This window comes from Pagrus major, chromosome 11, assembly GCF_040436345.1.
Source record: "Pagrus major chromosome 11, Pma_NU_1.0".
In the NCBI taxonomy this organism is placed as follows: domain Eukaryota; kingdom Metazoa; phylum Chordata; class Actinopteri; order Spariformes; family Sparidae; genus Pagrus; species Pagrus major.
The window spans coordinates 6,122,484-6,136,737 of NC_133225.1; the positions used below are offsets into that span (position 1 = coordinate 6,122,484).

The 14,254-nt window shown below is 43.4% G+C and overlaps 1 protein-coding gene across 1 annotated transcript; it reads left to right on the top strand.

The window, feature by feature from the left end:
* The first annotated feature begins 3,225 nt into the window (after positions 1 to 3,225).
* On the top strand, positions 3,226 to 14,254 carry LOC141004382 (tetratricopeptide repeat protein 39C-like). The gene is made up of 14 exons (XM_073475836.1): positions 3,226 to 3,435; positions 4,401 to 4,449; positions 5,665 to 5,793; positions 6,234 to 6,348; positions 7,432 to 7,792; positions 8,640 to 8,808; positions 9,123 to 9,216; positions 9,315 to 9,422; positions 9,530 to 9,639; positions 10,331 to 10,454; positions 10,566 to 10,663; positions 10,760 to 10,864; positions 10,980 to 11,018; positions 11,136 to 14,254. The coding sequence occupies exons 1-14, from the start codon at positions 3,290 to 3,292 to the stop codon at positions 11,223 to 11,225; spliced, it is 1,737 nt and encodes a 578-aa protein (XP_073331937.1). The 5' UTR covers positions 3,226 to 3,289; the 3' UTR covers positions 11,226 to 14,254.

Below are 14,254 nucleotides of genomic sequence, written 5' to 3' on the forward strand. Positions count from 1 at the left end.
TCTGACAGTTCAGTGGCCTAGTGCTGAGGCACCACCCCCTGCAAAACAGTTCAAAGGATAATCATTTGTTGACTTTTCTTGTCTGTGTGACACAGCTGAATTTCAGATCTGACCATGCAGAGCAGTTTAAGGGACCATTCACTAGACTTGAATTATAGTCACATATGAGTAAGTATGAAGTCTATTGAAATGATCATAAGGTGCCGTCCTTTCTATCTGCCGAGGGAATTTACAGCAATTTTGCTAGTCGCTGTATACATCCGTCCCACCCCCAACAACAATGACAGAAATGTGGCACTTTGTGAACTGTATCAGGCCATCAGTGAACAACAGACAGCCCACCCAGACGGATTCACCATCCTCGCTGGAGATTTTAATCATGCTGATCTTAGGACTGTCCTTCCAAAATTTCACCAACATGTTCATTTCCCAACAAGAGGGGATAACATTTTGGACCTGGTTTACACTACTCACAAAGGAGCATACAAGGCCTCACCCCTCCCCCACATCGGAATCTCTGATCACATCACTGTTATGCTAAAGCCAGCATACAGACCGAGAGTGGAAGTCACCAGACCGGCTCGGAAGCAGGTACGGGTGTGGCCAGAGGGGGCCTCCTCTGCTCTTCAAGAATGCTTTGACACAACAGACTGGGCAATGTTTAAGCAGGCAGCCACATACAACAACCACACAGACATTGAGGAGTACACAGACACTGTTACTTCTTACATCAGTAAGTGCATCGATGATGTGACCCACACAAAAACCATCATCACTCGGGCTATCCAGAAGCCATGGCTGACAGGGGATGTCCATCGGCTGCTGAGGGCCAGGAACAACGGCTTCAGAGCTTCAGAGACCCCCCCCCCCCTCGTTCAGGCTCTGTGCCTGTCTGCTGCCAGAGGACGTGAAGAGGACACTCTCCACCATCAACACCCGCAAGGCAACAGGTCCAGACAACATCCCTGGTCGTGTGCTGTCGGATGTCTTCACGGATGTCTTTAACACTTCACTGAGACAGGCTGTTGTTCCATCATGCTTCAAGACCACCATCATCATACCTGTGCCAAAGAAACCTGCTCCATCCTGCTTCAATGACTATCGCCCTGTGGCACTGACCCCCATCATTATGAAGTGCTTTGAACGGCTAGTCATGTCACACATCAAATCCATCCTCCCCCCCACCATGGACCCCTTCCAGTTTGCATACAGAGCCAAACGGTCCACAGAGGATGCAATCTGCTCTGCTCTCCACCCAGCCCTCTGCAACTGGCTGCTGGACTTCCTCAGTGAGAGGCCACAAGCAGTACGAGTCGGCAGCAACACCTCTAGCAGCATCACACTCAGCACAGGGGCCCCTCAAGGCTGTGTGCTCAGTCCCCTGCTCTTCACCCTGCTGACTCACGACTGCACACCAACCTACAGCACAAATCACATGGTGAAGTTTACGGACGACACAACTCTGGTGGGTCTCATCACCAAGGATGATGAGTCCCACTACAGGAAGGAGGTCAACCTTCTGACCACGTGGTGCAGAGACAACAACCTCCTGCTGAATGTCAGCAAGACCAAGGAGATTGTTGTTGCTACCGGAGAGGCCACACCCAACACCCACCACTGACCATCAATGGTGCTGCTGTGGAGAGAGTGAGCAGCACCAAATTCCTGGGGGTGCACATCAGTGAGGACCTCTCCTGGACCACCAACACTGCATCACTGGCGAAGAAAGCACAGCGGCGCCTCTGCTTCCTCCGCAAACTCAAGCGAGCGAGAGCTCCTCCACCCATCATGTGCACATTCTACCGGGGCACCATTGAGAGCATCCTGTCAAGCTGTATCACTGTGTGGGGCGGGAGCTGCACTGACTACAACAGGAAAGCCCCGCAGCGCATAGTGAACATGTGGAGAAATTGACAATAAAAAACTTGAAACTTGAAACTTGAAATGTAAAGACATATGAAATGTGGCTGCAGCCTGCAGTGTTTCATGGAGGAAGAAAAATTTCACTGTAACTGTTGTGCATATGACAATCAAGAACTTAAACTTGAAATACTGCGTCTGTGGTTGTCGTAGTAAATCACCGAAACAACATGGATGGCACTTTGATGAAGCATCTACAACTCATACATCGTACAGAAAGACATTTCTAAAAGGCAGCCAGATCTACTTGTGACCGCGTGGTGAATTTAGTTTTAGGTTGGATATTTGACAGACATTCACCCCTAATAATACTAAACTGATTTCATGTAGCACACTTATTTTGATTGCTAATGTGTGTATTTTTTTTTATAAGACAGTGGCTTTTGTATTCAATAGCTATCATGTCATGTGACCCAGTGACTCCAAACCAATGCTGAAATGTATTCCTAAATGGGACAAATAAGACACACCTGTTTTTCTTGGATTTTACTTTTCTTTTCAAAAGCTTCTATGTCAATATAAAAATATTGATATAAAACAGAAGAAGCAGTATCTCCATTAAAAAAGGTGTCTCCTTGAGCTGTGTGGTGATACATTTTGGCATTGGTTTGGAGTCACCGGGTCCTAATCACCACAGCTGCAAACCTTTCTCTGCTGGAGATAAAAACTTTGAGGAGACCTGTTAGGAGAGGAGAGGATGCAGAGGAGGCAGATACAGCGCAGGCTGCTCGGTCTGTGCGTCTATTGGCTGGCGGCCGGAGGCGAGGGGCTGGGTCTGGAGCCCTGTGGGTGTGGAGGGAGTCTGAGCGATGGAGCCTGACAGGATGCAGCTTCGCCTCAACGGGCCCCATCCCTCCATCCTCCCGGCGATGCGCCGTGCGTTATGACGCCAGGCCGATTGACGAGCGCGTTACGTGGGACTCGCAGAGCAGCACGGCAGCTCTGGATGCTCGTTATGTAATGCTGCTGCACGGCACTGAGTTACAGAGGGGGGAGAAAAACTGACGGATGGCCGATTTAGAGGTAAATCACGGTGTGTTGGCTGATGAATGAGCGCACAGACGTCTGCTGTCGGTGAGTGAGATGATCAGTGTGAATCGCTGGAGTGCGGCGTGATCGAGCCCGTCTGGGCATCAGTGGCCTATCCCCGAGGCGCACAGACGTCTGGAGCCAGCTTCTTCTTCTTCTTCTGCTTCTTCTTCTTCTTCTTCGATCAGAGGCGCCTCTCTTTTTTTAAATCAACCTCCTTCCTTCATCAGTGGAAATAAACCAATGCGGGTTTGTTTCAGAGGAGAAACAGGTTCATATTTTCTTCTTCTCCTCCATCGCACTGGTGTAATCAAACAGCCACTGAGCTGTGGTATAAACAATGGCGGGTCCCGAGCAGTCCCAGCAGCAGCAGCAGGTAGAGGAGAAGGCAGAGCACATAGATGATGCTGAGATGGCCCTGCAAGGGATCAACATGCTGCTCAACAACGGATTCAAAGAGAGCGACGAGCTCTTCAGGAGATACCGGTAATTACTGCATGATTTGATCAGGCTGTGCATGATCATGTGTGACAGGATGCTGCATGCCTCATACCTGGAATGTAAAATTAGAAATGATCTCCAAAGGGAAATGTTACAGGTGGCTAAGACAAAGTGACATCCAGAACACAGAGTACTGCTGCTGTACAGACAGTGACAACATGCTACACACATACCACAGTGTAATTCAAATAGAGTACTGCATTGGCTGCATGTTAAAGGTGCAGTATGTGGTTTTGGGGACGAAATTTTAATCAGAAGGGGAAAATGATTTTCACGACTGAATAAACTGAATGAACAAACTGCCAGCAAAGGACAACAATTTAGCTTTACTCTGAATATATTTGCAGGACACTTCTACAATCCCCTTTGAGGACACTTTGTTTATTCAGCTGTGGAGATACGTCAAATAAATATTAATGTTTGTATTATTGCCTTACTAATATTGTAAATGTCACCGTTCTGAGTTTAAATTTGTTTTCCAAATCTACATTGTGCACCTTTGTCAGGTGTCTGTCTTACCAACTGCAGATTTAATGTTTCTAACAAAGAAACATCCATCCATGCACCTAGTTTATATCACGTGTTTATCTCAGTCTGACTTCCTTTTTCAAGTCATTACTGCACATCAGATTTTTGAGAGCATGTTTCTGGGGCAGTTTGCCTTCTTTTTTTTGATTGTGAGTACTGTGTGGTGGACAGTGGACACCTCACGCCAAATCAGTCATGACAGCTGAACACGGGAACCGTGACTGCACCTGCTCCTGAGCACTCCCCATTTATGCCTGCTGGAAAAGTTACCATGCACGGCTCCAGTCAGTTGTGTATGTGATTCATTGTCTTTGGCTTTCTAGATGCTGAGACAGAGGTGGTACTGCAACTGTTTTGTTGTATGTATAGTTTTAAAAGAAACTAAACTTTGTTTTTTGTTTCTGTTTTCTGTCTCTCTGTAGGACTCAGAGCCCACTGATGAGCTTTGGGGCCAGTTTCGTCAGTTTCCTGGTGAGTTTGGTCTCAGCTCATGACAAACTGATCCAATAAAAGCTAGTGCTAAGAAACAGCTGAACAGTGATTAGAGGAGATATATTATGCTCATTTTCACAACAGAGCATCTGGGCTAAACTAGCCGCTGGCATAAATTATGCAAATGTGTGACATGGTGACATAGTGTGATGACACAAAGTCACAGAATCGAATTCTGTTGGTGCAGACTGAAGATGTTTACATGCACAAGAACCCATAAAACACAATGTAGGAAAGGGGAAAAAATGAAAAAGCACAATAGGTCTCCTTTAATATAACTGAGAGTTACATTCAAGCCCATACCATCACAGTATATAAGAAAAGCACCCAGTATTGAGACCTGAAATAACCTAATCTGTCAAATGAGTTGCACCATTGTCACCACTGGCATCCTCTCCATTGCTTTTCCATCCATTAACATAATGGATGCATCTTCCTCTCAAAGAACGGCATTGCTCTCGCAGAGAAGCACATTACTGTAACGCTGCATGCATCAGCGATGGGAGAGGGAGATTTTTTCGCAGCTTGTTGGTGGATTCTCACACACACACAAACACACGCAGATACACATTGCTATGGCAAAACTCACACACCATGAAGCCAGAGATGATGTCATCCTCTGTACCCAGATGCAACATGGCCCTGGGGGCGGTGGGGGCAGCATCATCGGACCAATCGTGATGGGCATTCTTATATGCTCGGGGACAGTTTAATGCAGCATAAATAAAGAGACTGCATCCGTTATACAAGAAAAATATCAGAATGTCGAACCATTAAACTTTATGACTGTCTCTCAGATAGCACTACATGTTTTTTGTCACGTTGTACTTTCTACTTCGTTTCGTTCAAGGTGATCTGAAGAGGTTTCAGCAACATCAGAGCAAAGACTTTCCGATTGTGTTCGCTGCGTAGCATCTTTCCGACTCCAAACGCACAGCTGGACAGATGTCACTGTGTTGCTCCATTCATTGTTATGCAGAAAGAGCCCTTTGTACCCTTTCAAGAGTATTACATAACACTCCTTCATTGTAATTACAAGATGTCTTTGATTATAAGCCTGCTCACGCATAGATCTGTGCATAGATCTGCTCTGTAAAACAAGACAGTTTAATACCAGAATAATAAAGCTATGCATCAGTGCTCTTTTTGAAGATGTGTCGGTAACACACTGTTTCTGCTGCGTTGCATTTGCAGAATGCCATGATGACATTCGAGGAGGAGAAGATGCAGACGGCCTGCGACGACCTGAGGACCACTGAGAAACTGTGTGAGAGCGACAGCGCCGGAGTCATTGAGACAATCAGAAACAAGATAAAAAAGAGTGTGGGTAGCAATCAAAAACTGTTTTGTATGGACTCTTGCATGGGAATACAACTCTGATAATAGCGCCGCTGTCAAAGTTGAGCATCAACTGAAATGAATAATGTTGATAAAACTTATTTACACATTTAGATTTTTAACCTCCGCTCCATTGTTGCTGACGTGCCCTGATATCGCAGCCACAGCAGGCTACAGTTCATATCGACATCAGGCCTAATGATGCAGGCAGCAGTGAGATCATGCCAAGCCCACACACAGATTCAATTAGTACTTCTGTGAAATGTAATCAGCAAAGTGAGTGAGGGGGCTGTCTAGCAGCTCTCGGTCATTCAGGAAACTCCTTGTTACTTTGGCTGCCAGCCTCTGGGGAACCATGCAGGGTGTGTGTGTGTGTGTGTGTGTGTGTGTATACTGCTAATTGAATGTGCGTGTGTGTGTTACAGATGGACTCCCAGAGGTCAGGCGTTGTGGTGGTGGACCGCCTACAGAGACAAATCATCGTTGCCGACTGTCAGGTGTACCTCGCCGTGCTCTCCTTCGTCAAGCAGGAACTTTCAGGTAATCAGATGTAACCCGCGAGCCACTGAGCAGGACGTTCAATGTCTGTCTCTCATGGCAACCAGTGTTTGGCACGTTACGTCATCGACACAATTTTGTTTACGGTGATTCAACAACAGTATAATGATGTGCTGGAAGGATTAGTTGATCAATCGATCATCTACTTACTTAGTCAAGTGACTAGTCGAACTAATCAAACGATTTTGATAATTCTGTTTGGTTTCATTACAAATTGAGTATCTATGAGTCAGCTCTGTGGGTTGTATATAATTAAATATTCAAAAGTGACACAGATGGATTCTTGGAGCTTGTAACAGGCATTTTACCTGTTAATCACAGTAAAGATAAAACAGTTAATTGATTATTGAACATGAGGAAGAATCTACAGTCATGCTAGCGGCTCTGTGATTCTTTACTTACATAAACTGATGTTTTGAGCTAAATGCTAATCTCAGTAATGTGAAAGAGGTGATATTTTTGGGGTTTTTGCCTTTCCTTTTTTGTGTTATGTAGCATTTTTTGTGCATGTAAAACAGAGTTACTCTCTCCCAGAGAAAACACTGCTTCTGCACTGCCTGAAACACCTGGTTTCGTTGCTATGGCGGTAATCACCAGACACAGCAAACAGGAGCATCCTGCCCTCTATGTATTCACAAGCAGACAGGACCACCTCTGTATGGAGGAGAGACATGGGTTACTGACCACAAACTCTATAACAGTGATTACTGTTGGAATATAGAGCTATTTTACACTTATTGTAATTGAAAAACATCATTACAGCAGCTTTAATATGCATCCAAATGGGAACATGAATATCTGCATGAATTTTAATGGCAGTCTCTCAAATAGCTGTTGAGATACTTCAATGTTGACCAAAGTTGTGGACTGACAGACAATCATTTCCATCCCTAGAGTACCACTACTGGCGTGGCTGAATATAATAATCAGTAGACTGAACTGATCATTAGTATGTTAATTAGTTTTCATGAACTTATTACAGAAAATTATGGTCTCATTCTTCCACTTGAGCATCTCCATGAAAAACCTCATCAAAAGTATCTTGTCTCTTGTCTCCACTAACAGCTTATATCAAAGGAGGCTGGATCCTTCGTAAAGCGTGGAAAATGTACAATAAGTGCCACAGTGACATCAGCCAGCTGCAGGACACCTGCCAGCGGAGGTCCTCTGTCCACCAGGAGTCCCTCCCGACAGACAACGCCAACCACAACGCTCCTGTGGAGAACGGCGTGACGGCGGAGGCCCTGGACCGGCTCAAGGGCTCCGTCAGCTTCGGCTACGGTCTCTTCCACCTGTGCATCTCCATGGTGCCTCCACACCTGCTCAAGATTATCAACCTGTTGGGTTTCCCCGGCGACCGTCTCCAGGGCCTGTCCTCCCTTATGTATGCGAGTGAGAGCAAGGACATGAAGGCACCGCTAGCTACGTGAGTAGGCTCAGGTTGTATTAGACACAAAAATATCGACTTGCCCTATTTTGCACATTCTACTAGATTAAGCTGTATTTCAGTGAAATACTTCATATTTTACGTCCACACAGTAAATGTCATTTTTGGCCTTATCTCAGTGAGTTAAGCGCTATTTTGCATATGTCGTGTCAAGTATAGCCACTTTTTAAGTACCTGATGGAAACTAGAAAAGAAGCTTAAAAGCTAAAACTTACATTCATCAGATGGCCAGAGACTTTGCTCTGAATGAATGCCAATGTTGCTGCTAATGTTGTTTTACTTAATAAAGTGATGTGATGATGTGTTTAGAGCTTGTTGCGCTGCCTCCGGGTAGCTCAAAAGAAATCATCTAATGCAGTTACAACAATTGGTGAAAACAAAGAAGCCTTGATACTAGATCCTGAGTATGAAGTATGTCAGTGGCTCTCAACCGCCTTAGCAACCCATTACACAATTTAAAAGAACATTATTAAACAAGACGTTATATATTTGTATACAAGGAAAAGTATTTTAAAGGAGCAATATGTAAGAATTGGCCACCTGTCAAATTCATACTAGAAACAAATAGTGGGCAACATATCACCAGAGTAAAGACCAAAAACCCTTAATACTCTCACTGATTTCAATGTTTTTCCCTGACCCGTCAAACTGTAAACTAATATTTTGATGGCAGGTTAAAGGTCATACATAAGTATACATACAGCATAACAGTGAACTGCTCTGTTTCATTCATAAACATTCACTCTAACACCGATCCCCACTGAGCTTCAGAGTCACAGTTTCAGATGGTAGCAGACTGAGATGAATCTCCTGTTGTGTTGCTCAGGTTGGCCCTCTTGTGGTACCACACAGTAGTGCTGCCTTTCTTTGCTCTGGATGGCTCTGATACACATGAGGGGCTGATGGAAGCCAAAGCTATTCTGCAGAGAAAGTCGGTGGTTTACCCCAACTCATCCCTCTTCATGTTCTTTAAAGGTCGGGTCCATCGGCTAGAGGTACGTACAGCAGGCTCAGGGCTGGTGATTACACATATTTCGAACTTTAACAAGTCTATTGATGCTGTAGATGGTTTATTTGTGATGCCGGATAAATACAATGACAAATACACAGAAGCTAATTACAGAAGAGTGGTACAGCAGTCTCTGTTGAAGCACACACAGTTAATATGCATGTCCGGTTTTTCATTAACTCACCAACGTCTGATCCACCATCTACGTATCTGACTCTCTCTTTCAACACATGCATGTAGTGTGTGTCTGACATAACGAGCGTTACGCTGTTGGTGTGTGTGCTCTCTCTCTGTCCCCAGTGCCATATCAACAGTGCTTTGGCCTGTTTCCATGATGCATTAGAGCTTGCATCAGACCAAAGAGAGATCCAGCATGTGTGTCTCTATGAGATTGGTACGTGTTCACTCATCAGGTTAGTTGTGACATACTGACACTTGGCGTACAAGACATGGAGGGATTGATTTTATTCTGTCTGCTTGTCTCCGTACCAGGTTGGTGTAGCATGATAGAGATGAATTTTGAAGATGCGTTCAGGTCGTTTGAAAGGCTGAAGAATGAGTCGCGTTGGTCGCAGTGCTATTATGCCTACTTGACCGGAGGTAAGCCTGTCACACACTAACATACTGTCTGCTTGTGCTGCTGCGATGATTATCGTATACTGTATGTCAATACTGTATTCTATGTAGTCTTTTATGTCTTTTTCCAGTTTGTCAGGGGGCTTCAGGTGACCTGGATGGAGCAAGTGGAGTTTTCAAAGATGTGCAGAAGCTGTTCAAGAGGAAAAACAACCAGATAGAGCAGTTTGCTGTCAAAAGGGTGAGTTTTGACAGCTGGTAGTGCCAGACCGATTGGATAGACCTATAACTAATCAAGTGCAATGGAAAGTGTGATGTGCCGCTGAGCTAGTTAACGTGACAGCAGACCAACCAGAAGCTCAACACACAGATGAAATGTGAGCTTGTTAGCTCCCACTGAATCATAATTTAGGGAAGCAAGCTAGCTCGCTTAAGCTGTCCCACCAGATGGTGTGTTACACCTAACCATCTGGACAGGCACGGCCAGCAACTGTTTGGAAAAGGGCACAAACTTTAAAAAATGACTTAGCAGGTGATGGATGAACCATCTGTCACAGGCTCACTTCAATCAGATCAACTGTAGAAGAGAGCTAACACCTGTGGAGCCAGTTGGTAAATCAATCTTTTACCGAAGTCAGTCAAGAGAAGAGCTAAAACAACTTTTCATTGAGAAAAGCCTTCAGTTCCGTCCTTTGCTCTTCCTTGCATTAAATATACTCTCCAGTTCTGATATAACAGATGCTAAACTAGCATCTATGCTAACATTTTGAGACCCAGAGACCCATCTGTCAGAGCAAATGAAACATGAGCTCACATATTCTTCTGGTTCCCAGTTGAGGGTTTGCTGCAGATTTTGACCATTTTCTGTCTTTCAAAAGTCATCACAGCCGTCTAACAGAAGTTTTCCTCCTCTGTCTGATTCCTATCTGCAGGCTGAGAGATTGAGAAAGATCTCCCCCACCAGAGAGCTATGCATCCTGGGCGTAATTGAAGTGCTGTATCTGTGGAAAGCGCTTCAAAACTGCTCCTCATCTAAACTGCAGATAATGAATCAGGGTGAGTGGTAACCTTCATGATCCACGCCAACATAACCGAGTCAGCTGCAGCCAGATTTCCAGGAATTTAATTTTACCCCTGTGTGATGATTTCATCTTCGTGTCCATACAGTGTTACAGAGTTTAGATGAAGCTTCGTGCCGAGGCCTGAAACACCTCCTTCTTGGCGCCGTTCACAAATGTCATGGGAATATGAGAGATGCTATTCAGGTACCAGTCAACGATGAGTGCTGAATGACTTGTCAGTTAATCTACAATTTTAATGTGACTCAACTTGCATTCCTCTTCACTTTATCTGTGATCCAGGCGTTCCAGCTGGCTGCTAGAGATGAGTACGGACGACAGATCAACTCGTATGTTCAGCCGTACGCCGTCTATGAGCTCGGATGTATACTCCTTGCAAAACCGGAGGTCAGTCTTCTGCGCTCGGCATTCAGATTTTAATTCATTCACGTTTTCATTTGGATTGTACAAAATGTGATCACATGCTCAGTTATAACCCAGTCTTTTTAATATTGCAATCCAGACGGTGGGAAAGGGGAGATCATTGCTCCTTCAATCAAAGGTAAACGATTTGTATAGCAATCATTGATATTGAAATTAATTTTTATTTCCAAGATAATATTAGAAATGTAATATAACACGTTACAAGTGACTAATCTATCTATCTATAATATTTCAGGAGGATTTTACAGGCTACGACTTTGAGAACAGGCTTCATGTCCGCATCCATTCAGCCCTGGCTTCTTTGAAGGAAGTAGTGCCTCAGTGACTCCAGGATGGGAAGCTGCAATAGCTTAACCTACGCTCATGGCTTTTTACACCATGTTTTAAGCCACTCAGAATAACTGTCTGACATCCCAGTGAACAGACTCCTGTGTTTTCCATTCTTAAAGGATTTGGGGAAATACACTTTTTTGTGGCATTGCCCAGTCAGATTGATATGAAGTGTCTGCATTTTGTTAAGAAAAATACAGTAGGCTATACGGGTTCATACTAGCCTAGCACAAAGTACATGGAAATGGTTAGCATAAGTATGGCTAGCAAGTTAAAAACCTTGCCTAAAAAGGGTTTGGGATTGGGTGGGCATTAAAGGGTTTGACATAAAGAACATTGATTGGATAAAAAAACGTGACTTGACTTCACCATTCTGTGGAAAGAAATTATTGCTACCGGTACAGACTTATCTTGTTAGCCAGCAAGCTAACCAATATATTCCCCGGACAAACCCATTAATGGGAGTCAGTTAAGAAGTTGCAGTTGTTTGTGAAAAAAAACAACAACTCCAGTGTCAAATGTTTATGCCGTGTTTATAAAATGTATACCCTGTGAAAATAAGACATTCTTATTGGAGGGTGAATTTTTCAATTTGACGAAGCTAAGCCAGCTGAAGAGGGCTCATTTTTCAGAAACTCCAGTAGTCTAAAAAATGTCCCACTGGACCTAAAGCCCAGAAAACCAACAGCCCGTTGCCCCAAAAACAAACACCCATTGCTCTGATGGCTTCTGACTTCTTTTAACCCAAGTCATGATCTTTTCCTAAACCTAACCAAGTAGTTTTGATGCCTCAACCTAAACCAACTTCAACTATTTCATGATGATGACCTCCTGTTAATGACGACGACGTTCACCTGACTATGATGACGAAAGTCCCCCAACTAACGTTACCATCCCGACGAAAGTCACCTCCTTTTCTTCATGTCCAAAGATGTTAAAGGGATGTTTCTGGTCTCTTGATGTGGGGTTTTATTGGGTACTTATCCCTAGTCAGTGTTTTACCTGCAGTAGATGACCGTCAGCTCTCCCCCTGTGTGGAGAGGCAGTGCGTAGCGCCGGTAGGAATGAGGGCATTGTACTGCTGTATACCGTACCAGCAGCAAGATGTATTTTAACAACCTTTTCCTTTGGCACTCAACCGTACAACGCCTGTATTCCTACGCACAAGCGGAAATGTAGTGCCTACATTGTAGGCTGTTAGACGGCAACGCAAAGACATAAAACCCCACATCAAAAGACCTGAACTATAACTTTAAGCGCAAAATGGAATTGGAATTAAAGGCTGTCTTACGATTGGGTTTTTTGGTCCAAGGAGGCATTTTTTAGGACTATATTTTCAGACCTCTGCCTTTGCTTCTTGCTCTCGCACTTAACTAAGCTAAACATGTCGTTGGCCTATTTCTTAACAGGATGCAGAGAGATGAAACTCATATCAATCCTTGACCCTGGGAAAAAACAACAAACAAGTATATTTCTCCAGATCTCTAACTGTTCCTTTAAGTGTTTTTTCTGCACCCAAATGTATTAGCTAGTGAGTAACAGTTTTCCTCATTAACTTGTGTATTTGGAGGATTTCAGTCACACCTCCTTCTTCGGTGAGCAATTCAGCACATAAAAGTTACTTTTTAATGAGATATTTTCCCCTTGATAGCAACTTCACAATAAGTAATAAAAGATACAGTCCATAATGTTTTTTCACATTCTCTCAAAAACATCCAGACGACATCTCTCTCTTTAATAATAAAATAGGAGCTACAATCTGTTATATCACATATCATGAAAAAGATAAGGGGAAAGGTTTAGTCAGTTTTAATATTTCTTTTTATATAGTCTTATAAAGGACTCCATGATTGTTAATTTTTCAGCAGTTATTTCATAAGTAATGCTTTTTCTAATGACATTTTCTGCTTGTTAAATTGCAAAATTGACATAGTCATATCAAAAAAGGGGGCCACTTAGTATACTCACAATTTAAATGAAATCACAAACGTAGTCTAGTAGTCGAATTAGTTACCATGGGTAGTTAGATAGAGGCAGAAATTTTCACTGATCACCTAAAAATCGCACATAGAAAAAACTTCTTCACATTGAAATAGGTAGAAATCATACATTTATAGCATTGAGAGGTCACCACACGTCACAGAGCCCTTATGATGTTTTTAATGTGGGAACACCGGCCGTTGATCCTGTGCACTATGCATGGTATGGCAGGGTAACAGTGGCTTTAACGCTGTATTGAAGTCAGATGTTCCTGTGTGTCCATCCCTTGCAAAATACATGAAGGTGTTATAATACGTTACACTTGGTACTGTAATGTTACCATTGAAGGTGCTGCTAAATGTCAGCCTAATAATCATATATTGCTAGTGACTTATTTTAATAGTGTTTTAGTGATACAAGCTTTTGAATTAGGTCTTAATAGTGACACGTTTATTTCGTACATAGCAGAAGTTGTACTTTTACAAGCGTCATTTACAGTATACTTATTTTAGTTTGAGTCGTGAACTCAAAGTGTGATCTTGAATCCGACTAAGAGTAATATTTCTGTCATAAGAGTGATTTTAACAAACTCTCCACACAGTTTCACACTGTACATATGAATTATTCTGTGCAGGGTATTGCCTTTTATTAAATGAGCACTCTGGGTCTTTTTGTCATGTGAGCAATATAATTAAAAAGGAGTGCATCTTACAGTCAGTCTTTACAGAGGCTTTCAACAATGACTGTTTGTGTTTTTCATCCCATGTTCGAGGTCGTGGACAGATTTCGTTTTGCTTTCACTGAGCTGGTTAGACAAAGCCAGTCATCCCCCTCTGTGGCTGTGATGGATGTAAACTGTGGTAAATGTTGAGGTGGCCACTGTGCAAGTGGTCTGTGCGCCAGTGCAAGTAACGTAACGGTGAAATGTCGGTAACCTCCCCGCTGTACCAAATACTTCTGTCACTGAAAGAGTTTTTTCCTTTTGTCATGAGATTTTGTTGAAATTGAGGTTACATGTCAGGACGATGGTGTTCAAATGTGTCA